This window comes from Vigna umbellata, chromosome 8, assembly GCF_029865625.1.
Source record: "Vigna umbellata cultivar VRB3 chromosome 8, Vumbellata_1.0, whole genome shotgun sequence".
In the NCBI taxonomy this organism is placed as follows: Eukaryota; Viridiplantae; Streptophyta; class Magnoliopsida; order Fabales; family Fabaceae; genus Vigna; species Vigna umbellata.
The window spans coordinates 34,057,449-34,085,179 of record NC_142172.1 but is presented as its reverse complement, the minus strand read 5'-3'; the positions used below and the strand labels follow the sequence as shown (position 1 = coordinate 34,085,179).

General features: G+C 34.6%; 1 protein-coding gene across 1 annotated transcript in view; it reads left to right on the top strand.

The window, feature by feature from the left end:
* The first annotated feature begins 1,917 nt into the window (after nt 1-1,917).
* Nucleotides 1,918-27,731, top strand: part of LOC124838341 (ARM repeat superfamily protein) — a 38,886-nt gene continuing 13,072 nt past the window's right edge. Inside the window, exons 1-31 of the mRNA XM_088097718.1 lie at nt 1,918-2,170; nt 2,708-2,893; nt 3,193-3,282; nt 8,611-8,684; nt 9,105-9,260; nt 9,416-9,536; nt 9,699-9,754; nt 10,067-10,121; nt 10,219-10,275; nt 10,386-10,487; nt 10,787-10,867; nt 10,969-11,021; nt 14,390-14,459; nt 14,614-14,677; nt 17,130-17,278; nt 17,375-17,502; nt 17,919-17,976; nt 18,133-18,230; nt 18,334-18,421; nt 18,565-18,630; nt 18,705-18,764; nt 19,917-20,000; nt 20,346-20,532; nt 20,742-20,785; nt 20,868-20,999; nt 21,079-21,210; nt 21,296-21,348; nt 21,427-21,475; nt 22,690-22,748; nt 23,240-23,379; nt 23,455-23,624. Of these exons, the coding sequence (XP_087953844.1) occupies nt 2,066-2,170; nt 2,708-2,893; nt 3,193-3,282; nt 8,611-8,684; nt 9,105-9,260; nt 9,416-9,536; nt 9,699-9,754; nt 10,067-10,121; nt 10,219-10,275; nt 10,386-10,487; nt 10,787-10,867; nt 10,969-11,021; nt 14,390-14,459; nt 14,614-14,677; nt 17,130-17,278; nt 17,375-17,502; nt 17,919-17,976; nt 18,133-18,230; nt 18,334-18,421; nt 18,565-18,630; nt 18,705-18,764; nt 19,917-20,000; nt 20,346-20,532; nt 20,742-20,785; nt 20,868-20,999; nt 21,079-21,210; nt 21,296-21,348; nt 21,427-21,475; nt 22,690-22,748; nt 23,240-23,379; nt 23,455-23,624 (2,967 nt within the window). The 5' untranslated portion in view covers nt 1,918-2,065. The remainder of the gene's footprint in view (nt 2,171-2,707; nt 2,894-3,192; nt 3,283-8,610; nt 8,685-9,104; nt 9,261-9,415; nt 9,537-9,698; nt 9,755-10,066; nt 10,122-10,218; nt 10,276-10,385; nt 10,488-10,786; nt 10,868-10,968; nt 11,022-14,389; nt 14,460-14,613; nt 14,678-17,129; nt 17,279-17,374; nt 17,503-17,918; nt 17,977-18,132; nt 18,231-18,333; nt 18,422-18,564; nt 18,631-18,704; nt 18,765-19,916; nt 20,001-20,345; nt 20,533-20,741; nt 20,786-20,867; nt 21,000-21,078; nt 21,211-21,295; nt 21,349-21,426; nt 21,476-22,689; nt 22,749-23,239; nt 23,380-23,454; nt 23,625-27,731) is intronic.

Here is a 27,731-nt window from a genome sequence, read left to right as displayed (position 1 = left end):
ATATACCAGATACCTAACACAAATACATTACAACATCAATATATTTGATGTTATTACTTTTTTTTAACACAAATTAAATTCAACTAACCTCATAAGTTATAAATGACAAAACACAATCCCTTCCCATCGTTATATTAAGCTTTTCCATCACAAAAAACTAATTTACCCCATCCGATATATTATTTTAATAGTTCATTTATTTAAAGTTACTTTAAAGTAACACAATAAATTTCACTCACCCACTTAAATAACAAAATAATTTTATTGATGGTACAATATGTAATATGTAGATTACAATGAATTGCACAATCCATAATGCATGTACCACTGCGAATTATACGATTTGTAATGTGAACATACATTCCAAATTATATTTCAAATTTCTATTACGGATTATATAATTCAAAATACGAGTTTATGTTTCGAATTGTATAATCCATAATGGTCTATTACCTTCCAGATTATATAATTTGGTATAGCATAAACTTGATATTTATTACTTTTGAATTGGATAATCCATAATATTTATATATTGCACAATCTAAAATTATAATATAAACTCAAATGAAATCATACATAACTATGAGCCCAAAGAATAACCTCCTCCCACGCTCGTGGACCACCACCAACACTTTAAGTTTTTCTTGTTGACATTCGCTGTTGGTGGATATATATGTGAAAAAAGGTGTCAATGGTACGATGAGTCTTTCATCTTTATATATTGCTATACTTTCTCATTTCTATCCAATACGGGACTCCTTCAAAGGTGAGTCCTTCCACATAGGTACCCTCTCCCTCCAGCAGAAGGATTCCCAACCAACCACAACTACGAGTAAGGTTTCCTGTGGGTTACACAAACACCAATAACATCTGAGCTAACTATATAAGATATCGACACCACTCTTTACCTAAAACCTTAAGACAATGTGTTAATGGATCTTTCATCTTTATATGCGGCTAGGGATGGCAACGGGTCGGGTCGAACACAGATGGTGCCTACCCGCAACCCAGACAAAAAAAATCCACCCGCTACCCGACCCGCTACCTGCACGGATACCTGCGGATACCCGCAAATATTTTAAAAAAATATATTTTAATAAATTATTAAAATAATTTAAAAAGAATTACAAAAAATATATAAAATACAATATAAATTAAATTAAATATAAATATAAATTTAATTTTAATTAAATTTATTCTTGTAAAGTATAAATTAATGTTAATTTTAATTAAATTTAACTTAATAAAATATAAATTAAATTTTTATTTTATTTTTTGCGGGTAGCGGGTACGGATATTATAATACCCGCACCCGACCCGTTTATAAGCGGGTATTAAAATATCCGCTACCCGTGGGTTGCGGGTAGTAAATATTCGCATGTATCAACTATTCGTCGTGGATTTTATTCACGGATATCCGCGGACGCAAATTTTTTTCCCATCCCTATATACTGCTCTACTTTCTCATTTTTATCCAATATGAGACTTTGACTCACCCTTGGATTCCCAACCTACTAAGTAACATATATGATAGTCCTTAACATAATTTTAGATTTCAAAATATTCTAATTTATACAATCCAAACAATATTTTAACATGTCTTATTGTACAATCTAAAATATTCCAAATATGAAATCACGTTTCAAACCACATAATCATGTACGTTAACATAACCCAAAATATAATATGAATTTGGATTTTTTTTTGACTTAGTAGGCATAAACTTTGTGGAGGTGCAGCGATAGCTGTGACAAACATGCTGTTAGGTCATTTTCATATTTTAAAAATCAAGGTTAGTTAGATCATTTCCATTAGGCTATAGGATGCAGAAGAAAATATGGGGTGAAGAAAGAAATAGGCTGCGGGTGGATATAGAACTAGCCCAAAAGTTTGATGTCTTGCATCGATCCATTTCCTTCACACGTGTGACTTGCTGCACAGCTGATCTATGCCCCTCTCCCGGGCACAAGATCTATGACCACTGCACTTCCTTTCCCGTATGGTGAAACTTCGTAACAACAGATTACAGTGACGAGAGTCTTCACTCCATCGACGCACATCCGAGATGGCTTTCATGGCGGTCTTGGAGTCCGACCTCCGCGCTCTCTCTGCCGAAGCCCGCCGTCGTTATCCCGCTGTTAAAGACGGCGCAGAACACGCCATCCTCAAGGTTACTCTTCGCTGCTTATGTTTTCGTTCCGCATTAGTGATTTTGAATTGCATCTGGTTTGAGCTCTTTGTGACCTCCGAAACTCTGCTGCATTGCAATTCGATTTTGCAAACAGGAAGGTTGTGCTGTGGTGTTTCGTTGTTTTAGGAACTGATTTTAAAGGAAGAAAATGTGACTGTATGAATTTCAATTTTGGACTTCCATTTATCGGCTAGTAGATCATCACAACCATTGAAATGGGTTGAATTGTTGGATTTAGTTTGAAGTAACCTCAACGCTTGGCGCTTGGTTACTCGGAAAACGAGGAGCGTTTTTTTTTTTAAAATTTTGAATGATGCTAGAATGAATATTTAAGGATCTTTGCTGTGGAAAGTTCTTTGACAATGTTCTGAATGACTCTGTTAGATGCAGAAGTGTAATAATACTGTTAATAGGCAATTTCAGAGGGGGACTTATACGGGCGTTTTGTTCATTTTATCTTATGGATAAAAAAATGGCAATTATAAAGTCTTTACATGTCTTATTATTCACTTACAGCTTCGAACGTTGTCAAGTCCGAGTGAAATTGCACATAATGAGGACATATTACGCATATTTTTGATGGCTTGTGAGGTCCGAACAGTCAAGCTTAGCATTATTGGGCTTTCGTGTCTGCAGAAGCTGATATCCCATGATGCTGTTTCCCCATCCGCCCTGAGGGAGATTCTATCTACCCTGAAGGACGTAAGTTTATTTTGATAACCAGTTGAATCATAACCATATAATGGTTTAAAAACATTTAGCTAGTCCTTACTTTTGACTCTACACTTTGGAAATATTGATTGTCAAAATGTCTTATTTTTTTGTCTGGTCTTGCTGTTTGGATATAGTGACTTTCAAATCGTGTTATTTATTTAATTTTTATGTTTAGGTTTAATTTTGTAGATTTATGTCAGAGCTGTACATTATGTTTTAGTTTCATTCTAGTACAAAGGCTAAGTCATGGTTCAATAACCTGCCTATAATAACCCTGTCCTGTGCAGCATGCTGAAATGGCGGATGAGGGTGTTCAGCTCAAGACCCTTCAAACAACATCAATAATATTTCAATCACGATTGCACCCTGAAAATGAGGTAAGTTTCAACTACATGAACTACTATAGATGATTTTGTTTGCCGTATACAAACTGTATTATAACCGGACCCTGAAATTGAATGGTAAGCTGACTGTACTCTGTTAAATATAATATATAATATATTGATTTTATTCAACAAAAGATGTAATTGACCTAAATAAGGTTTATGTAGTGTGACATGGACTGTATGATACAGTTAATACATTCACATTGGACGATTTCCTAGTTGGAGGTTTGAACCTTATCCTATTTTTTAACTTTTAAGAACATGTTGGGATTTTGGAGTTAAAGCTGTTTGGCTATGAGTCTCAGCAGAAATATAGAATAAGTTATAAGTCAATACAGCAACAACATTGCCTTAATCTGCTAGGTTAGATTGGCTATATGGATCAATGAATGCTGTAGAGCAAGATAAATGCTTAAAATACTTGAATAAATAAAATGGAAGGAAAATGGTGTATTCATCCTACAGTGTCGTGCCTTTTTGTTGATGTATATATAGGAGTTACAAAAGAAGGCAAGGCACTTACCTTACACCCTAACCCTAAAGTTGGGTACGTACAAAAGAAATAGAAATAAAATAACATTACGTTTTAACACTCCCGCTCAAACTAGAGCATATAGGCCATATGTACCAAACTTGGAACAGATAAACTAAATCATAGGTCCTCTTAGAGATTTAGTCAGAATGTCTCTAAGTTGCTCAATAAAATTGGTAAACCCCATAATAAAATCCTTAGCAACAACTTTTTTCTAACAAAATGGCAATCAATCTCTCTATGTTTAGTTCTCTCACGAAACACCGGATTGGATGCAATCTTCTCATTTTCATAAAATTTGAACTCTTGAAGGAGGTGTTTAATCCACACAAGTCCACATGTGGCTAGGGTCATCAATCTATATTCACCTTTTGCACTAGATTGGTGAACAACAATTTGTTTCCTACTTTTCCATGATACAAGCTTCCCTCCAAGGAATAGACAATATCTTGTGGTAGATCTTTTGTTAATGGAACAACCGACTAAAGCACTAACTTATCTACCTTGCTCTATTTCAGTAAAAGCTCTACACAATATGACTAATTTTATCAAACCAAGTTTCGGGTGATTACTCAGGTCATACAGAGATTCAGGTCATACAGAGAGACTGATATATTTTACAAACTAAACCAGACTCTCTGTGCAACAAATTTAGGAGATTGCTCCATGTAAATCTCCTTCCCTAGATCAACATGAAGAAAGACATTTTTAATGTCAAGCCGGTGAAGAGGCCAATGGTGAATGATAACCATAGCAAGAAAAAGATGAAAACTGTTGATCTTAGCCACATGAGATAAAAGTATTACAATAGTTGAAGCCATAAGTCTAAGTGTATCCCTTAGTTAGTAGACAAACTTTGAGACTATCTACTTCATCAATATGACCAATATTAATTGCATAGACCCATCTACAACCCACAAGCTTCTTACAATGAGGAAAGGGGACAAGCTCCCTAGTTCGATTGTGTTCAAGTGCATGTATTTTGCCAATCATGGCTTGTCACCATCTATGGTGACCAAAATCCTTGTGAACATTGTTAGAATAATAGTGGTGGACGAGGAGAAAACAAAAAAGGAATATGAAGGAGACAAATGATGATAACTTACAATATTATAAACAAGAGATCAATTACGAATATATAAAATTCCTTTTCTAAGGGTAATAGGCAAAGAATGATTAGAAGGAGAAAGCGAGGAAGATGCAGGATCCATGGTATTGGAATATGGAGGTGGAGGATTTGAGTCATGAGGATCTTTAGCTAAGGATGAAGGAGTTATTTGTGCCCAATGTTGCAATGTAAGAAGGACCTATTGAACAAATGAAGAATGTTCCGTTGAGGACAAGAAAAAAATTGTGTCCTCAAAGGAGGTAACATTAACATATATATAATAACTTTTGGTTGAGGGAGACATTTATATTCATTGTGAAGGTGGGAATATCCTAAAAGGGCACATTTAATAGCCTTTGTAGAATGTTTGTGAAGACTTGGAGGGACACAGTGAACAAAGCTAGTACACCCAACCACATGTGGAGAGACATGATATAGAGGGTCATTTGAAAAAAATTTAGAGTGAGGAACTATATTTTCAATAGAGGAAGAAGACATCTTATTGATTAGGAAACAAACAGTGGGGACAACATTCTCCCACTGAACATTAGTATTTAACATTAGAGAGCCTGGAATTTCAATAAGATGTCTATTTTTCCTCTCTATTATACTTCTTTGTTGTGGAGTGTGAGAACATGCTCGCTAATATAAAATTGCTGGGGAAGATAAAGAATAAATGAAACACAACAAAATAATATTCCTTAGCATGATCACTTTTGAGAATTTTAATTATCTTCCCAAATTGGTTCTTAATTTCATTGAAGAAAGACATATAAGTTCATATTTGTCTTTCATTAAATAGACTTGAGTATGTCAAGGGGATTCATCAATGAAGGTTACAAAATAATTAAAATCAAAAGAAGTAACATACTTGGTCCCCAAAACATCAGAATGAATATTAGAAATTTAGGAAAGGAAGATCTAACAAGTTTTCTTAATTGACAAGATTTACAATCTAAAGCTTGAATTTGTTTGAGACTAGCAACCATCGTCTTCCATCTTGATAAACTTGGATGGCTCAAATGATCATGCAAATGTTTTGGGACTGGAGTTTCAAAACAGGGCGGAGTTACTCAGGTTCAAATGGTAAACACCCAATTACTCATGTCCTTTTCAAATCAGATGACTCATGCCATGTTCCTGCATAGAAAAGGAATTAGAAGTAAAGGTCACAAAACAATTTAAAGAACAAGTGAATTGATTTAGAGATATTTAAATTATTACAAGACAATTTAAATTTAGGGAAGGGGATTATGAAACTTGGCCAACTTCTTGAGATGCTACTTTGGATCCATTGGCAACAATGACACAATGAGGAATTTTTTGGTAAAAAATGGTGGAAAAAGGAAGAAATGTTTCATGGACTATGACCTTCCATAGCTTGAGTAACGCATGTAGTTGATACACTTAACATAAAGGGGATTGAACTTGACTGCCATAAAACAACACATAGTTGGAAGCTAATCTTTTTCCATTAAGATCTATTTGCATTAGGAATAGAGCTGACTTCCATTTCTAAATGGTCATGATATCCTTGACCGTAGAACCTGTTGGGAAGTCCCACATCACTTGCCTGAAGTTTTGGAGTGCGAATTATATGTCTATTGGACAACTTCACTCAATGCCAACATTGTATCAAAGCCTGTAGCTCATCTTGGTAATCACCTGGTTTTTGCAAGCTTGTCTAGTTTAGAAGACATTTTTGGAGGGGTAATGTTGGGAAGTCCCACATCACCTGGCTCAAGTATTGGAGTGTGTTATATATTTGTCGGGTAACTTCACTTAATGCTAATTGGTTTTAAGTAGAAATCTAACGTAACCATAACATAACTACATGGCAAACCAAGATGGATAATTCTTCCAGTTGAGTGTTGCATTTGTAATGGTAGGAGTGGCAAAAAAGAAAGGAGCAATTCCTATTAAAGTCATTTCAAGTCATGGACAACTTCTCTTAATGCTAATTGGTTTTAAGCTGAAATCTAACAAAAGCATAACTCCATCGAGGAAAACCAAGATGAATAATTCTTCTAGTTAAGTTTTGCACTTGTAATGATAGGATATGAGTAGCAGAAAAGAAAGGAGCAAAATCTATTGATGTCATCTCAGAGATAGAGAACGGCCACCAAACCTGAGAAGAGAGAAGAGGAACCCTAAGGCTGTGAGAGGGAGAATGTGTCTCAACACCAAAGTTAGTTGAAACAATGAAATGAGGTAAAAAAACGGAGACAAAAGAGGCCGACAGTACAAACAAAGGTGTTGCTTTCATCTATAAGGACTAATGAGGTTAAACATAGGGATTTATCTTACATGATATAATAGATGAAAACATTATTTATAAAATTAGAACGCTACTTCTATCAAGAACTCCAACCTCCGGTGAAAAAATACAATGTTGCTAAAGCTTGTTTAGTCCTTGCCTTGCCCAAAGCTTGCAGAATTCAGATACAGCTACGAGTTCACAAGCCAATTCATCATGTTAACGCAAGTAGTTGCTTGCTTTATGCAAATGTTGGGACAATGTTTTTTGTGGTATCCTTACATTTGATGGGTCATTAGTGTTACATCTACTAGTAGTGTTAGACAACAAATTTAGTCTTGGAGGGGACCTTCAACTTAAAAGGAAATAAATTAGGCATTAAGGATTACAACTAAATATTTTCTAAAATGTTCCCAGGAATAACCGTGAAGATTCTCTGTTTTGAATGTGTTGAAAAGTTGTCATATGCCTTCTCAAAATATAACTCTAATATACTATATCATTATTCATGAAGGCCATAGGAAATAGGGAAGCTTCTAGAGTTTGTCTGCCACTCAAAAGCAACCTTTTAGCAATGGAAGTTGTGTACTCATTCCTTTACCAATCTCAGGGACAAATCCTTAGCTATAATCTGATAGACTGGACCAAAAGATAAAAAAATAGATTTATTGCCAAAGTTAACCAATATTAGTGGTTGGTTGAATATTGATTCATTGTTCATTGTTTTGTGTGCTGATTCTGTATGCTTTTGTCAATAGAAAGACTAAGTATGATGGTTTGGGCATCATTATCGTAGGATGGATCATATGATTTTAGGGTTAAATTTTTTATGCACTTTGCGTTTTTTAGAATTGGGGGTTCGACAAATTACATGGTACATCATCCTGCCAAATGGTCCCAATTATTATGCAATTGCTGAAAAATAAAATTGTTTAGAAAAGGATATAGGAGGCTGTTTTCATTATATTATGCTGTCCTAGAGTTGTTCAATTTCAATATTTTTTATCTGAAAGATAAATAGACCAGACCTTTGAATTTGTGTCCAACTTGTTACAAGTTATTTGTTAGACTCTAGGCAAGAGATAAACATTGAGCTGAACTGTGTGTTTCGGAGTCAATACATATGCTTTATTTATATTGGAAAAAAGAATCAATACTATAAATAACTTATATTTGATATTCTCTAATAACAATGATATAATACATGAATAAATAAAATGTTCCTAATAACACATACAACCTAATAATATATATATATATATATATATATATATATATATATATATATATATATAATTTAGATTCTGGATTATAGAGGATCAACTTCTTATTTCTAAAATTGTAACAATATTCCTGATTATATAGGATCAGTTCCTTCTTTCTATAATTATAACAGTTATAATCGTATCTTGTTAATTTCAGGATACCATGTCTCAAGCTCTCGGTATCTGTCTCAGGCTTCTTGAAAACACTCGATCTTCTGATAGTGTGCGGAAGTAAGACCTCCCTCTCTCTCTATGTGTACACATATATGTGTATAGATATAGATATGCAAAAGTTGTGATTCTGCTGTAAGTTGTAGTATTTAATGTTTATTATCTCTCTAAGTAGTTGAGTTAATATTAACATAGTTTAATGTACCTCATGAAGTTGTGATGTTTTAATTGTTATCTTGAAACTAGTATTGGTTTTTTATTATCTTTGTAATCATTGTTGTTATAAATAAATCAGCTGCGGTGTGGTAAAAATACATTAAGCAAATTTTTTCTTGCATTTTCTCACAGATTCATTTAACTCTTCCCTGTAGTAACCTTTTCTCCATATTAATATTATATCCATCATCAGTTGCTAATATTTTTGTGTTGCATATACTTATCCTATTTATCTGTATGTGTTCTTAAATATTTTTTTTGCAGTACTGCAGCAGCTACCTTCAGGCAGGCAGTAGCCCTAATTTTTGATCGTGTAGTTTTGGCCGAGTCTCTTCCAGCTGGCAAATTTGGTTTTGGAGGTCAGCTCACTAGGACAACTTCGGTTACTGGTGATGTTAACCGTAGCTTCAATTTGTCAAAGTATGTTCTCCCCCTTGTTATTAGAGACTTGCTTAATGGTGTTGTCTCAAGTAGACCAATTAATTCTCTTAATTTGAACCTATGGTTATGATCTTTAGATCATGTTTACAATTCCAGTGAGATCACTTGTTGATTGTGTTTATAATCATGCACAGCTCATTAGATAATGAAATTGTTTCTGGGAGTCCTGCTGTGAGGAGGGAGAATTTAACTGAAACCGGAAAACTTGGACTGCGCTTGCTTGAAGACCTGACATCTCTTGCCGCAGGTGGATCTGTATGTGCTTATTTGGAACCATTTTATTGGAATTTTTTGTCTGAGTATCTAGAAATCCGTTAGGTGCTCTCCTTTTTTTTTTTCCAAATCACTAGTATAAATTCTGATATTCATTAAATGCCATTTCTTCCTGGATGACATTGACCTCCATCTATTCTACAGGCAAATTGGTTACGTGTCAACATTCTTCAGAGAACATTTGCACTTGATATTCTTGAGTAAGAAATATTTTTGCATTGTGGTTTACTGGTTGACGTCATTTTGCAGATTATTTGCAATCAGATATTTGATTGAGATGCTTGGAATTGTTGATTTATTCTGTTATCTTATGCTAAAATGCTGTTTAAGGGAAGAACATTCACACACACACACATCTATTTATATTTATTTTTGTATTCTTCAAATTAGATCCTCCAAATGCTTGTGAATTGGCCTCAACGGTATGGTGAATTCAATTTGGTTGTTCTACTGAAACATAAGTTTGCAATGCTCTTCAATCCTCATTATAATATTCCAAACATGTTTTGCAGGTTCATTTTGTCCAATTATGTGGCTATCTTCAGAACCTTGTTACCCTATGAACAGGTGAATCTGGATGCTATTACTGATATTTACTTGAATCATACCATACTAACATATCTTTTGTTCTTTTATCTCATTGTATTTGTTCATAATCGTTCAGGCTTTACGACGACAAATTTGTTCACTTCTTATGACTTCACTTCGTACCAATGCTGAGGTAATTAGTGCCCTGAAACATGTATAATGATGTTGTCTAACTCTTGAGATTCTTTCTCTGTTTTTGAACAGTAAAGTGATAATTTTTGTAATTCTTTAATGTGTAATTAGCTTGAAGGAGAAACTGGTGAACCTAGCTTTCGTCGTTTGGTCTTGCGTTCAGTTGCTCATATCATAAGACTTTATAGTTCTTCCCTTATAACTGAATGTGAGGTTAGTTTCTTATTTCCTTTTCCATCTAGCCACTCAGCTCATATCAATCAGGCTAAGGAAATTCATATTGCAGATTTCCTTTTCGGGTTGAGTGAGAGGGATATATTTTGTATTTGTGATGTAATGTACAATGAGCATAATGCTTGTGAAGAGTTTCTTCTCAACCGAGAGCTAATTCTTTGCTTGTAATCTAAGATACCACCCTTGTATTTTGCTGCCCTTTGGTATCAGTTCCTTTTATATATTTTGTCACATCTCAACAATATTGACAGATGATTACTTTTTCTTTTAATTATCAGGTTTTTCTCAGTATGTTGCTGAAGGTTACTTTTCTTGATTTGCCATTATGGCATCGCATTCTTGTTCTTGAGATTTTAAGGGTAATTTAGTTCTGTTGTATTATTCTTTTTAATTTTCTTTCACAAGTTTTTGATCTGATCAGTTAGTTTTTAACCTAACAACCAGACATGGTGGTTTCTAGGGGTTTTGTGTTGAGGCACGGACACTGCGGATTCTTTTCCAAAATTTTGATTTGTAAGTTCAATTTTCTTTTCTGAATTTAATGATATTGTGCATAGTTCTGGGAAAAACTGGTATATTGGTATTTCTTGTAATTATTGTTATGTAAGTTCGCTTATTTTTTTTCTCAATTTAATGATATCATGCTTAATAATTCTAGTTCTGTCTGGTTATTATGTGTCTTAGGAGTATTGTCAATAAAGCTTTTATCTTATAGCTTATTGGCCTCCATAAATGTTTTTAAAGAATTAGATGTATATAGAAGTTATGGGACGTAGGAAGTGATGTCGAAACCATGAATCAGGCAAGATGGATGAAAAAGAGGATTGCTTTGGGCGTGATATGCGATACAAAAGTAACCATTTGAAAAATTTACTGCACATTATATAAAACCTGCTATGATAAGTGGGACAAAAATCTGCAATACATTATGGGATAATGTTGGGGGATAAAGAGCCAACAAAAAGTAAGCTTAATGTAAGAGAAATGAGAATGTTAAGATGGGTGAGTTGGTACACTTGACAAGATAGGATTAGGAATACTATCATTCGACAAGACAGAATATCATCTTACACGGTTTTGAGCATGTGTACAGAGGACTTGTGGATACATTAATAAGGAAGGTTGACTAGATGATAGATTATCCAATGGTTAGAGGTAGAGGAAGACCAAAAAGAATATAAGTGAACAACAAACAATTATAGGTCAACATCAAATCATTGAGAGATTTATAACAAACAAGAATGCGAGCCTTGAGACATACACTGATGTTGATTATGCAGGTTTAGTTATGAATAGGAGGTCAATCACTGGATATTGCACCTTCTTTGGTGTAAACCTAGTAACTTGGAAAAGTAAAAAGCAGTTGTAGCTAGATCCACTGCCGATGCAAATTTCCGAGAAATGGCTCAAGGAATATATGAACTGTTATGACGGAAGATTATACTAGAAGCCTTAAAGATAAAGTGGGATGAACCTATGAGGTTATATTGTTACAGTAAATCTGAAATCAGCATGAGGAACTAAACATATTGAAGTGGACAATCATTTGATCAAAGAAATGCTTGACAGTGTCTTGATTTGCACCCCCATATGTGTCTACGCAAGGACTACTTGCATACGTACTCACCAAGGGGCTGAAGAATAATAATTTTGAAAAATTATATCCAAAGCTGATAATGGAGAACACTTATTCACTAGCTAGAGGGGAAGTGTTTTAGAATGTTTTAGATTTTATTCTATTAAGATATTTTAGGAAGTTTCAAATTTTATTCTTATTGGTTTTAATTTTGTATATTGGTTATACCTTGGTTTTATTACTAGCATATCAATCCACAGTCTTAGGGATTTATTTCCTTGAAAAGGTTGTGCTTGTCTCCTAATTTATCCAATGAATGTATGTATATATATCATATGTATATCATAAAGAATTATAAAGAAGACAAAGTTGTATTTTGATTCAATTCTTTTTGGAAAGAAGACTGAATATGTTTTCCTAATTGACATGACTCACGGTCTAGGCTTGGAGTTTACTAAGTTTTGGAAATCATCCTTTTTAATTTTGATAAATGTGGATGATCCAAGCAATTTTGTAGAAGCTTAGGAGATAGGGATGCTTAGCAAGACATTGACGGTCTAGTGCCCTATATTCATGTCTTTCACCAATCAATCGACCAAGACTATGCTTTTATATAACAAAAGAATTTCCATTGAAGTTTATATAAAACGAGTTAAAGATTTAGTTAATTGACTTAAGGAAATTAGGTTAAAAGTACGACTAAGGACAAAAAAAACATACTTTAGGTTCAAAGATGGAGAGAGGGGAATTCCCTGAGAAGTAACTTTGGATCCCTTGGCTAAAGTAATGTGACAAGGAAATGGAAGAAGATATTGAAACGTTACTAGAAATGTGAGCAGAAGCACCCTAGTCAAATTATCCATGGAATTTGACATTTCAAGGTTTTAGAGAAGCTAGCTTTTGACAAATTGAGATATTCTTGATATTCTTCATTAGAAAAATGTGATTCAACCTTATTAGATCGGAAGATGTTTGCTCTATTGCTAGGAAAACTATATAAAAGAAGAAGCATTTATTTTTTAGCGTGGCCTATTCTCTTATGAAAGGAACATTGAGGAAGTTTGTATCCACTTTGAGAAAGAAAAGACATATTAAAGGAAGAATTTACCAACAATCAGAATTACAACAACAATCTACACTCCACAGCTAATGCCAACTATAAAAGATGACAAATAGTGGTGGAGGAAGAGTATGAGAGAGAGGAGCCTCTCAACCAAAGCTGAAACTGGAGAAACCATCGTCAAAACAAGGACAAGGAGGTCTGAGGAGCATTGTGGAGGAGACACAGAGTTGTTCCATTGACAAAGGTGGCCAGTGCTGGCTGACAGTTGTTGGCTGATGGTGGTCGACAACTGATGGCGACAACAGAGGATAAAGGTGGACCGTGGTGTACAACTGCAAAACTAGTAGAGTGTTATCAACCTCGTTTGGTACCATCTTAAGACCATAGATATGAAAAAAAGAGCTTAAGTGATTGCTTATCTATTATTTATAGAAGAAAATTACATCGCAAATATCTTGGTAGTTAATGCTAAAAGCTCATAATCACAATTTATAGAAGAAAATTACATCAGAGTATCTAGGTAATTAATGCTAAAAGCTCATAATCACAATATATAGCAATTTTCCAATACAACTACTAACTACCTGCATTAAATACCTATTCTAACAACTACTTATGTATAATACATATTCTAATAAGGTAATTAATTGCTGTTTTTGTTTTGTGTTTAACCTTTTGGTTATGTTTGCAATTAGTTTCTATCTTGAATGATATGTAGTACATATGTCTAATGTAGAAATTATATTTAATTCTTTCAATGCTTGGGAATAATAAAGGATAACTAAGCTGTGATAATGGCCAAAGAAAAATAATGGCTCAGAACCCACATAATGACCAGAGAAATTGTGCATTAAAAAATTGAAGTTATGTAACAGTAGAGAGAGAAAGCATTGTCTGAAAAGAAAACCATGAATTAGGACATAATCATGGTTATATTAAATCATGGCCCATGCTCAATACTATATTTCAGTAGTAATCAATATGGGCATCGGTAATATTAGTTGTGCTTTCTTACATGAGTTGTCCTAGCCACTTTGTCCAGTGCAAATGTTTTAAAGTTTAGTACTATATCCAAACCTTTTTAACTACTAATTGGGAATTGAGGAAGACATGTTTACCACATTTACCAAATTTATGATGAAGGGATTATACAAATTTTAGTGTAATAAAGATGCTTGAATTGCTAGAAAATAACCTAATGCAATATTAAGTATTCATTGTTGCTACCAATTGGCATCACAGGCACCCCAAGAATACAAATGTTGTGGAGGGAATGGTCAAAGCTCTTGCTAGGGTTGTTTCAAATGTACAGGTTTGATTTTAACTGCATATGCTTTTATTTATTTCTGACTTCTGATTGAGGTTTTTGGTCATGGTATAACATGGATATAGTTGGTGTGGTATTTTGTTCTTTTTTTTTTGAAAATAAAATTTATGATTAGAAGAAACTTTAAATGATTCTGTAGGTTCAAGAATCAAGCGAGGAGAGCTTGGCTGCTGTTGCTGGAATGTTTAGTAGCAAAGCTAAAGGTATTTTATTTTTTGTATTTAGTTGAACAAGAATAATTGTCACTTTTATCTCTTTTTTGAAGTCAATATTTGTTTTTTTTCCATTTTTTACTAAAGAGTTTCATATTGCACTGAGTAGGAAAGTCTGATACTAATTTTGTTGATAGTTTTATCCTGTTCTATCAATTTTGGTTGATACTTTGTTAATATCATTTCCTGCTTTCATAAAGTGCTTGTAAGATATTGTGCCAACTCTTAGATTTTTCTGCTCCTCGGGTTGTCTTTTATTTAGGGTGTATTTTTCTTTTCCTTAACACATCTTAGCTGATAGCTCTTATTTCTTAGTGTTGTATATGTTCTTTTCTGTATATTTTATTGATTGGCATCTTCAAAGAGGATTCTCTTTCCTCTATCCTGTATTCTCTTTTTCCATTCCTTTGAATTCTTATTTTAATTTTGAAAACAATTACTTATTAGATTATGAGGAGAGAAAGCAAGATAAACAGATGAAATTAATGATTGAAGCAACTGGTTTATTTAACACTAGTCACATACAAAATCTCGAGTCTTATTAAGAGACTGAATATTTTACAAAAAATACACCACACAACCCAATACTGTACTGAAATTAAGGACAAAAAAGAACAGTTAATAACAATTACAGACCAACATAACCACCTAATAACTGGAAAATAACTGAATCTGAAACTGTACAGAATATTCAACATTTATACAAGACTGATATTACTCAAACTTTTAACACCTATTTGACTTAATGATTTTGACATCTTATCTGATCGCCTTTAGGTGAGTTTAATTTGCTTGAGTAATTTTTGTATAAATGAAAACTTTCTATAAAAGAATAAATATATTAATAAAAAAATCCACCTAAACAAAAGAGTTGAAACTTTTTTCTAGTTTCCTCAATCGATGCTGCACCAATCTCTTTTTGATATTACTCAATCGATGCTGCACCAATGTCTCTGGATTTCTTCTCCTTCCTAATCTGCTACCGTGTACCTGCTATCGTGTACAAATCTTTCTTGTCTCTTTCCTTCATCATTAATAGAGTTTTCATCCCCTTCAAAACTTTTCCGTTTTTCTTCGAATGTCAAAGCACTCCTATGATATCTTGCAAACTATCTTTCGTGATGGCTATGTCCATCTTTACCTCCACCATTGCTTTGTCTTAATCACTGACCCATCTCTCCAAAGCATTTACTCTATTCTCCATAATTCCCCTTTTCATGGAATTGGTATGTTAGACCAAACTGTTATGTTCCTCGTTGAAAAGACCCAGACAAACAAGATCAAACACCAATTACACTGAATGTTCCTCGTGATAGTACTCTCACAATAAGTGAAAAATGAGAAACCAAGGTCTTTGTTTACAAAGGGTTGTGTTTCCATTCTCAAATGACAATTCCTTGTCAACCATCTCACAACTCGAAAGACTCCTCTACACAACAACCCCTCACCCTATATAACGACTTTCTCAGAAAGTGTCAATCGCTTTACACAAAAGACCCCCTAACTACATTTTATTAATAAGTTTTCTTCTATAGTATACATTCCATTTCCTATCATTGTCTCTGTGCCTATTAGTTGTTCCTTTATTCATGTCTTTGTTGTTAGTGGTGGTTGTGTTGTAGACATTCTCTACTTTTTTTGGTGAACCTGTTTGGTAAATTCCACAACATATGTTATGAGTGGTGAAACTTCATTATCCCAAATCACAAAATTAGAATCATTTAACCCTGGTCCTCCACCATCGATGTGGTCTTATCTTGATTGTCCCTTCAAAATCCTCTAAATGTATTGGCTTCGGTGCAAATAATTCAGAACATCAAACTGGTGGGGACCTATCACATATGGAAGATCATTAGGGCCTAAAGGGTTGAATTGAATCTCATCTCAGATATTTAGTCTTATGATTTGAAGGGCATGGGTTTGAGCCTTGTCGGAACTAGATGCATGTGCTACATGCACAGATACTACGGTGACTTGTGATGGTTCGTGGTGATTCTGTTGGTGACTTAGTTGTAGGTGTTGTGATTGTTGGCGAGGGGTGCACCTTCTAGTGTAAAACTAGCTTTAGAGGGTGGTAGTGGTCAATAACAACAACTATTTACATGGCAGGGGAAACAGAGCTCCCAAGATTGGGAACTCTAATACAAACTTAAACTATGTAAGGAAATAAAGAATTATTGTATTGTAACAATCAAACTCTCTAAAATAAGAAAATAAAAATATGGTGAAATGAAATGGAAAGTTCTAAAGATAATTTTCTCCTTAGTTACTATGGGGAAATTTAATATATTTTTATCACAATAATCATCTATTGAAAAGTGTTGTCTTTACATAATCCTTGTGGTTATTTTGAGTATAGTAGTGATATGGGTCAGAAGTGTATTTGAATGGAGTTTGGATAATGATGTTTTAGCTCATGAGTGACATGTTTTTACTCTGGCAGGTATTGAGTGGAGTCTAGATAATGATGCATCGAATGCTGCTGTTTTGGTTGCCAGTGAAGCACATGCCATAACTTTGGCAGTTGAAGGCCTGTTAGGAGTTGTCTTCACTGTTGCAACTTTAACAGACGAAGCCATAGATGTTGGAGAGGTATTCTCTATAATTTCTGCTGTTTTTACTTTTCCATATTGTTTTTTTTCTTTGAGATATGCTACTCGATGACCTACTTCTTCTATGTCCATCCAGATTGAGTCTCCTAGATGTGATAATGATCCACCTGTGAAATGGTCTGGCAAAACTACAGTTCTCTGTATCTCAATGGTTGACTCACTGTGGTTGACAATACTTGATGCATTATCCCTTATTTTATCAAGGTTTGTTTTTTAGCATACACAAAAAAATGACACTGGTTGAAAGATGTTGCAGCATTCATTAACCTAGTCATAGCATTTAACATCTATGGACATTTTGATTAAGTAATCATGTTGATCTTGCATGCAAAATTTTAGAACAATGCAAAATGAATAAGCATGATTAGTTTTATTTTAGAATCGAGTCATAGAGCTAAAGCACCTAAGCTTCTTTCTGATTCATATGAAATTTTAAATTTGAACATGGTCAGATCTTGATAATCTGCTGGATTTTTGGAGTAATTTTATCATATAAAACGTAGTTTAGTGCTCTAAGACATTTTTGTACCATCCTGGTTACAATTAATCTTAACTAACCACATATTGTTTGTTATGATTTCAATATATTTCTTAACATTTGACTTGAGGTTAATTTGAAGGTCACATGGAGAGGCCATTGTTTTAGAAATATTAAAGGGATACCAGGCATTTACTCAAGTAAGTCAGTTCTGCCTTGAAGTATATATATATATATATATATATATATATATATATATATATATATATATATATATATATTAACTTTATTCTATTTACATGACATCTGGAATCAACTTTGAACTTAAAATGATATTGGATTGAAAACTTTCGCAGGCTTGTGGTATTCTGCGAGCTGTAGAACCTTTAAACTCCTTTCTTGCATCCCTTTGCAAATTTACAATCAATTTTCCTGTTGAAACAGAAAGAAAGAGGTAAATGTTTTAAATCTGTTATTAGTAGTTTTTGTTTCTTTTATTTTGGTGCTTTAATTCAAGCTTACAGTACTGAGATTTTAGCTTAAATTTGAGATTTTAGCAGTGCTTTGCCGTCTCCTGTATCAAAACGGTCAGAACTATCACTTGATCAGAGCGATAATGTTGTGCTTACTCCTAAGAATGTGCAGGTGGTCCTTCTGGTTCTTTGAATAACAATTTGTACTTTTCCCCATTTGTCTTTAGTTTGGTTTTTTAACTGTTCATTTTCTTAGTTTGTATTTTTGATTGTCATTACCACTAATATTTCATCCACACTGGTCACATGAACTAGGCCTTGAGAACTCTTTTCAACATTGCTCATCGGCTGCATAATGTTCTGGGCCCATCCTGGGTCTTGGTATGTTATTTTTCTGCTGTTTTCTTTTATGTACATTCCTACCCCAATCTGAGTGAATGGTCATCATGCTGTAGGTGTTAGAAACTCTGGCAGCTTTAGATCGGGCAATTCATTCTCCACATGCCTCTACTCAGGTAATTATTTCTGTTTTCTTCTATTATTTAGTGATAAATTTCTTGCAATGTATGTACAGAAATCGTGAATTAGGTTAAGTTTGGGATACAAGTCAAAATCATTTTGGGCCCTCCTCCAAAAAGGTTAAGCTTTTTATGTATTAATTGGTTCTTGAGTTTTTTTTATTTTACTCAAGTGGTTATTAGGAGTTTGATTTTCACTTCTCTTTACTGGCTACCGTTATTGAATCTAAATTTTTGCAATGAGCACAAGTGGGTGTTGTTTTTTCCTTTCTTTGGTGCACAAATATTAGTTATATTTTCTTCCATTCAGTTGCTTACCAATATGGCTTTTGATGTTTCTTTTTGCATTTCGTGTTCTTTGTTTTGGAGGGTATCTTATCCTTTCTTGCTCTTGGATTAGGGATTTCTCCATCTTCACTGAAATCTCTACTTCCTAAGGAGTTTGTGTGATGACAATACCCAATAGTGAATCACTTTTGAAATCTTGCTTCTACTTCTAGAGGAGGCACCACAAACACTAGGATCCTTTTCATTTGGTTTTTACTTCAATAGAGTGTGAATTCTTGATAGCTCTGGTGAACATTCACAGAAATCCTTTCTTCACATTCCAACCCTCTTTAAAAGTACAGTAAATTGCTCCTTCTGGAACTCCCTCCAAGATCTCATTAAAACCTTATTCTGATGATTTTCTGCAAATTGGGAGAGCTATAGGCAACAAAACTCAACTTCAGGGGTTTTGTTCAACAGATGACGGGATAGCTCTATATTAATATGTTGTTTAATCTATTATGTCGAGTGTCGAAGAAGCTTTTCTTCTAACAAGTAATAACTCTTTTTAGGACGTGATTTTCCCTTTTGCTTCTCTAGTGCTTGGTTAACGGTCTCTGTAATGGGTTGTTTAGCAAATAATACGTAAGTGATTACAAAGCTTTATTGTCTGTCTTGTTTGTTTGATTTTTCCGTTTCCTTTTTGTGCATCTGCAATGAGGATTCTTTTCTTGTGGTACTCTATTCTTATTTCTAGTATGACTTTTTTTTTTCCAAAATGATTATAAAATTAAATTTGATATGCTTCATAGTTTTGTTGGAAATTTCTTTTGGGTGAGTCTTATGTGAAATTTACAAAGTACATGACCATTAATTCTGCAGGAGGTCTCCACCCCTGTAAAGTTCTCAAGAGAGTTGTCTACACAATACAGTGACTTCAATATACTCTCGTCTTTGAACTCTCAGGTGAATAAACCTATTTTATCTTTTTGGAAGTCAACACAGAAGATGACTTTCAGCTGCTACACTCAATTTAGGATGAGCTTGGACATCACTATAATTGTCTTAATGACAATCCTTTCCAAAATATATTTTCTTTTTTATAAATCTTTTATCTTGGAAATTCTTTTCCATGTCCAATGATGAGAATGCAAGCTTGATTTTATTGCTATCTAAGCTTTGATTCTCTTTCATTCTGTATATTTTTTGTTTTTATTAGTGCCTAAAGTGTTTATTTTTTTTCTTTCTAATTTTTTTGTTAGGAATGTATAAGCCAGTTGATCTAACCTGTTATTATTTTCTGTTTGAAAGCTCTTTGAGAGCTCTGCTCTGATGCATATATCTGCTGTGAAGTCTCTCCTCAGTGCATTGTGTCAACTTTCACATCAGTGCATGTCAGGTACTTCAAGCAGTTCGGGACCAACAACTAGTCAAAAAATTGGAAGCATCAGCTTTTCAGTGGAAAGAATGATATCCATCCTTGTGAATAATGTTCACAGTATGTAAACCATAACTCTAAACATGATAGTAATTCTTGTATGCTAGATGTTATTCAATTGTTCATTCTATGTTGTATTTTTCCTAAGTAGATACTTGAGTTGTGATATTTAAGTTCTATTCACTAATTTTGGATTTTGTGAATATTCATTTTTTATTTTGTTGTCAAGTGAAGGTATTTTAATTTTATATTGTCCTTTTTATCCACAGGAGTTGAACCATTTTGGGATCAAGTAACTTCTCACTTTCTTGAGGTCTCTTTTTCTCACTGTTTCTTTGGTGTGGCAATGGTAGTTTCATTTTCATCTCACTTGATATTTTGATATGCTCTTTCAGCTAGCTGATAATTCTAATCCACATTTGAAAAACATGGCACTTGATGCACTTGATCAATCTATATCTGCTGTCTTGGGTTCGGATAGGTTCCAAGACTACAAACAATCTAAGTCTCTTGAAACATCACAGGAAGTTAGACCTTCTACCATTTTTATTGCCAGTGACCCATAATTTATTAAAAGATGACTTAATGTGTGTCCACCATATGCAGATGGAAGTCAATGTGGACAAGTTGAGGTCTCTTGAATGTTCAGTCATATCTCCCCTAAAGGTTCTTTATTTTTCTACGCAAAGTGTAGATGTTCGTGTTGGATCTTTGAAAATTCTTTTGCATGTCTTGGAGGTAACACTATTGCTAGTTGGTCAAGTTTTATTGTTATTTTCTCAATGTTTGTTTACATGATACTAATTTATACAAATTCTTTCAGAGGTATGGAGAGAAACTTCATTACAGCTGGCCTAATATACTTGAAATGTTGAGGTTGGCCTTCTTCTGCCTTAATGTACCTCTCTATTGGTAATCCTCTGCTTAATCAATGTACCACTGTGTTAATGTAAGGTATGTAGCAGATGTTGTGGAGAAGGATCTTGTTACTCTTGGCTTCCAGGTATACTGATTTAGTTTGCAGCATTTATTGCTCAACGGGGCTATTGGTATATTGAGTTGACTATTAGTACTTCTCTTGTTACTTCTGATCATGATTCTGGAAAGTACACATTATTAAATAGTGACAAGACATAACTAAGTGTTGGCTATACTGCTTGTCTGTCTAGGCTCTCTAGTTCCATTTAGTCTTGCATTTTGCCTCCAAATTTTCTCTCTAAACTTGTGAGCATTTTATTTATAATTTTTTTCTATTTAGTTTTCATTTTTTAAGGAATTATTCTAATAGTGTTTAGATTAAAAATTTTATACCTTCCATTTATTTTCCTCTTTCACTTTTTGATAAAAATAGACAAGCAAAAACATGACAGCACATATTTATATCCCTCTTGGATGGCAACCCAATATGTGTCATTCATCTGCAGCACATCATATAAGATTCCAGTATGAGGCACAGTTTGTTGGCATTTTGAAAATAATGGATGTACTACATTTAGTTTTTAATTTTTAATCTATGACTACACATAACTCAGGCAAGTTGAATTTATTTAAATTACTAAAAAGGGGTTATGAATTCTACATCTAAAACAAAAAATATCATCATATAAGTTCTTCCTTGATTTGTGTCTTTGATGGATTTCTTCCTGTGTATTTATTTACAAATATTAGCAGACAAGCATATTGTTATTTTCTTTTGGAGACTTTGAGCCTTTTTCCCCTGTATCTCCTTTGCACCAAACTTCTATGCACTTTTGGTTCATCTTTACTTTTTGGAACTATTACATAAAAATTGTGGACACTGACATCATTATCATGATATTTTTGTTATATATGGCATTTTCAAGGCATGGATTTAATATTCATATCCTATATATGGAGCCTTCAAATCATGAATCTAATCTGCCATTTGATCAATGTATGCCTTCTAAGTGTTTGATATGTTTCAGTTCTTGTTACGTTTTAATCTACAAAATGCAGTAATGATTTCCAATATCAATTATTATGAATTTATTCCACAACAATCATGTTGATTTAATTATAGTTTTGAATCTCATCTTTTATATGCTTCATGCTTATTTTAAGTTTTCTGTAAGACATGCTACAGCTTCACATTTGATCTAGTGATCATATACTCTCTTTTTAAGAAAGGTTTTAGTGTTATTCTTTCTCTGTAACATTATCATATGTACTAATTTTCCTGATTTTGTTTCTTTCTAGAACCTAAGAGTGATAATGAACGATGGACTGTCCACCTTACCTACAGACTGCCTTCAAGTGTGAGATCCCCTTGTTCCAATTTACCTATATGCATACTGCATGCATGTGTATATATGATTTCTTTTATTTTCTTTATTTTTGGATTTTATAGCTGGCTGCAATCCGTGGAAAAAATTAGATTTGGTGTTACTTATTGAATGTTGTTGTCGAGATCTCACGATGACAATAAACATGACTAAATGAGTGCTTATAAAGGCTTTGAGCAATCCTCATCTTTGAATTTGGAATTGAGTTAGGCCTAGGCCAAATTTAAGACAGTATCCTAGCTTATCATAGATATTGGCCCCATGATTTTTGTAGTGGAAACCTGCACCATACGGATGTTAAATCCTGGGTATGAGGAATGTGTGTGGAATTAAGCCTAGCTCAAATTTGAGTAGCATCAATGTTCACATACTAGGATGCATACACTTGTACACAAAAATTCACATATATTTGCTCCCAGTCTGGTTCCTTCTGTCGTTTAATATGTGTTAAACATATATTACAGGTGTGTTGATGTGACTGGAGCATACAGTGCTCAGAAGACCGAGTTGAACATAAGCTTGACAGCAGTGGGACTTCTGTGGACTATGACTGATTTCATTGCAAAGGGTCTTGTCAATGGACCTATTGAAGGAAAGGAAACAGGTTCGTATTTTGTTTTCAAGCCTTCTGTTTTTAACTTTTAGATGTTCTGAAATTATACCAACTCTTCTATTTCAGGTGTTAATTCCATAGTGAAGCAGATAGGCAATGAAAAGACAGAGGATGGAACACATATTTCTAATATTGCGAGAGACAAGGCTTCTTCTATAGATGGTGTTGATTTTGAGAAGCTTCTATTCTCTGTTTTCTCCTTACTTCAAAACCTTGGGGCAGATGAGAGACCAGAGGTACAATTTATAAATTTCTAATCTTGTTTCACTTTAAATTTTCTACTTTTTTTTTCTACCCAAACGACCTCATGAAACACATCTTATGTGCTAAGATGGATATCCCTATCGCCAATTTTCTATCTAGCTATTAACAGAGTAACAGAGAAAAAGAGTAAAAGCTCTTTTTTCTAAACTGAGTGGTCTCTGCCACATCATCAAGTTTTATTTTCTGTTTGTCTGCTAGATCAGGAAGTTAGGTATAAATTCTGTTAAGCATCCAGTTAGCTCAGTTTATTAGCCAACTGGTTTAATGTTAGCTGATTAGTTAGGCTATCTTGCATTGCAAGCTTCAACGGTGTATATAATCTGATTCTATTAGATCGAGAAATACAAGAAATAAAAACACGAGTTACATTTTTCAGAAACTTTATTATGTTTACTTCTTTTAGCAGTTAATTTTCATTTAGAGTACCACTTGTGTGCATATGAATCTCTCTCTTTTTTTTGCTGGCCCCTTTATTTATAATCTTGGTATCTCTATTTTAGTTTTTGATACACTTCAAAACTTCCATTATAAAGCCAATTGCTTCCTTGTTGTAAGTTGATATAAGTAGTATTAATGAGAACATTGGTTGAAGGGCTGTCATAAGCAATTTTTAAGTAGGACAGACTGAAGATGTCCTTTTCCCCCTTTGGTTTTTTTGATGATTTTTTTTCTTATATGCTGAGTCTGACCTGGTGGATGTTTCTTTGAAGTCACCTATTATGGTCGCACTATCCTAGAAGTTTAATTTGTTAGAGGAACTTGTGTGACAGGTTTTATGCAAGGACAATATACATGCCTGCCTTACCTTATGCTGAAATTTAACTTTTATTTAGAACAATATGCAACAAGGATCTAATACTTTGTCCTGAATTAATGTTAGGACATGGAGGGTTTATGAGAGGGGAAAGGTGAGGAAGAGTACTTAACGGTAAACAGTTAAGTGGGGGCGGGAAAAAGGTCTCTATAAAAGGACCTTTGTTATTGTTTTCCGTTAGGCAGTTTTTACTCTTGAGTTGCAGACCAGTTTAGACTTGGTGAAGGAGGTTAAGCTCCTGGTTTCCCAATTGTATTCTTGATTCTTTGATGTGAATTACAAGTCATTTCTTTTACAATTGCTTGCTGTTAGAGTACTGAAGTGTGAGAGTAAGGAAGATAATTAGGATTCTTACCCAGGTTCCTACCTGTTAGAATATTTATCCCATTTATCATGATTATATTATGTCTAGGGTTACCCTATCATGATTATATTGTGTCTAGGGTAACCCTATTTATCATGTACTTGTGTATCAATTTATTCTTATAAATAGAAGATTGTGAGAGGGATCAATCAAGCCCTCAAGAATTATTTTTTTTCAATCTCAAGTTGGTATCAGAGCAGGTTGTCTGAGTCTCTTCCTACTCTGTCTTTGTTGTCGCCGGTGGCCAACGCCGCCACCGGCGGCCTTAAAAATTTCATCTTTTCTGAAATACCTCGATGAGTAGTCTCACTCTCCTAATAATCTCAGATATTTCCAATGCCTTTTTTTTAGCTGTTTCCCACCGTAGTCTGCCACCATCCGCTGCCTCAGTATGTAGTTCGATGACCAAGTGGATCTGGATCGCCTCCTTGATCGACAACCAATCCCGCCGGTGTCGAGGGCTAGTTCTCATCCCGGCGCCGCCACGTGCGCCACATCTGTCTGACGTCCCCCGCCGCCGTCACGTTTTCTCCGGCAAAGTTAGGGGTTTTGTCGCCTCAAGAAGCGTGACCCATCCTTGGTGGTCGTTGCCTCATTCTCCTCCACACGCACCGTCACAAACGACTTCTCTCCGATTAGCTTCCGGCACGTGTTTGTCACAAGTCACCTTCCCAATGTCAGAATCATATCGTGCCACTACTGTTCGTCTCGCCGGACCAAAAGAAAAAAAAAAATCTTTGTTTCAGCATTGTTCCTTAGCCTCTTTCATAATGTGTGTTTAGCTTTGCATATTGTAGCAGCTATGATTCTTGATGGCTTGTGTCATTTATTTACAAGTCTCCAAGGAGAGTCAGTGTTGCTATTAGCTGGTTAACACCAAGGAATTTCAACACCAAAGTCATAAATTTGAGGTTCCTCATGGTATGAGGGGAGTCTATTTCTGGCAAGATTCAGAATCTTAGTCAAACAATATTACCAGTCCCTTGTCAGATCTGTTTTTGGATCCTTTAATGAATAAAGGAGACCATTATGATCGTCCACCTTCATGATTTGTGCATTGTCATTTCTGTAGTTTGTCGTGAGGGGGAGTATGTTTTCAGCCATTGCAATATGTTTCCAGCCACTCAATGCCCCATCAGTCAGTGATGGCAGTCCCTGCAGTTTTGTCGCTTCCAGCCATCATCTCGTTAGTTAGTGATGACAATTTAGTCCCTGCAGGCTCCATCAGTCAGTGATGGCAATTTAGTCCCTGCAGGTCCCATCAGTCAGTAATGGCAATTTAGTCCCTGCAGTGAGAGGGAGTATGTTTCCAGCCACTGCAGGCTCCATCAGTCAGTGATGGCAATTTAGTCCCTGCAGGCTCCATCAGTCAGTGATGACAATTTAGTCCCTGCAGGCCCCATCAGTCAGTAATGACAATTTAGTCCCTGCAGTGAGGGGAATATGTTTCCAGCCACTAGTTAGAGGCCCCAACTAGTCAGAGATGACAGTCCCTGCTTTCAGCCACTGCAGGCCCCAATTAGTCAAAGATGGCACTCCCTGTAGTTTTGTCGCTTCCGGCCACTACAAGCCTCATCAGTCAGTGATGACAGTCCCTGCATTTTTGTCACTTTTAGCCATGCAGGCCCCATCCTTACTCGATGGCAATCCAGTCTCTGCAGTTTATCGTTGTCTACCACTCATCATTCACTTTTGATGGAAATCAACTTGTCAAAGTCATCCTACTTGAAGGTTCATGGTGCTAGATGAAGTTTCGTGGTTGTCCAATATTATTCTCCATAAGCTTATGAGGAGTCTCTTTGGTTATGCTGGTTTGTGAGTCCAATTTGGTTTATAGACATTCTCTCTTGACGGTCTGAAGCATATGTACATCTTCTTCGAAGCCAGAGTTACCACGTCTATTGCCTCGACATTTTAGACAAGTTGATTTTGTTGGACTGAGTTTATTTATTCCAAGCATGGCACATACAATTTGTATGCTCCAGCTTGAGGGGGGAGTGTTAGAATATTTACCCTATTTATCATGATTATATTATGTCTAGGGTTACCCTATCATGATTATATTGTGTCTAGGTTACCTTTTCATGATTATATTGTGTCTAGGGTTACCCTATTTATCATGTACTTGTGTATCAATTTATTCTTATGAATAGAAGATTGTGAGAGGGATCAATCAAGCCCTCAAGAATTATTTCTATCTCAAGTCTAACAATTAACTACCCAAAAACCTAAGCTATTGAGTGAAAGCACATGAATGGTTACATCTAAATCCTAATGTTATCTTTTCTTGTATAGAAGCATGCTTCTTCGAGGGCTAGGTACTGGGGATGTTTCTCTTCTTTGTATGAAAGGGAACAGGCAACATTTCTCAGAATCATTTGTGAGAAGTGAGGAGACTCAATGTAATTGCATAAATGTTGACTTACATTTTTCCCAGGATGATAAAGCTATAGAATTTTACTTTTTTATTGAAAGTTTGGAACATCTCAATTGTTGTTTCTATTTTTTTTTCATCTCAGGTGATTAGAATGCTGTTATTGTTAGATGTTGCATTTGTTGCCACGACCATGAATCATCAGAAGTATCATCAATATTTATAATTTTTTTATCCCATGCATTTATAGAAAGGTTAACAGAGTTCTTTGACAGGAAGTAAGAGGGTGGGAAACAAGAATTTAAGGTTTAGAGGGTGCATAAGGGAGATTTGCAGACAACCTGAGTATCATATTCGGGGCTGTGAATATTCTGAGTGATTAATTCTAATTTTGATGGGTTTATCTTAAGGAAAGTAACAACTATAGTTGAATTTTCGAAGCTGTCTCCCACAAAAAATGCTAGTGTTGCATAGAAAATTAAAGAAATCACAATAAAATAGAAGAAACCTAGGGATTATTCCTATTG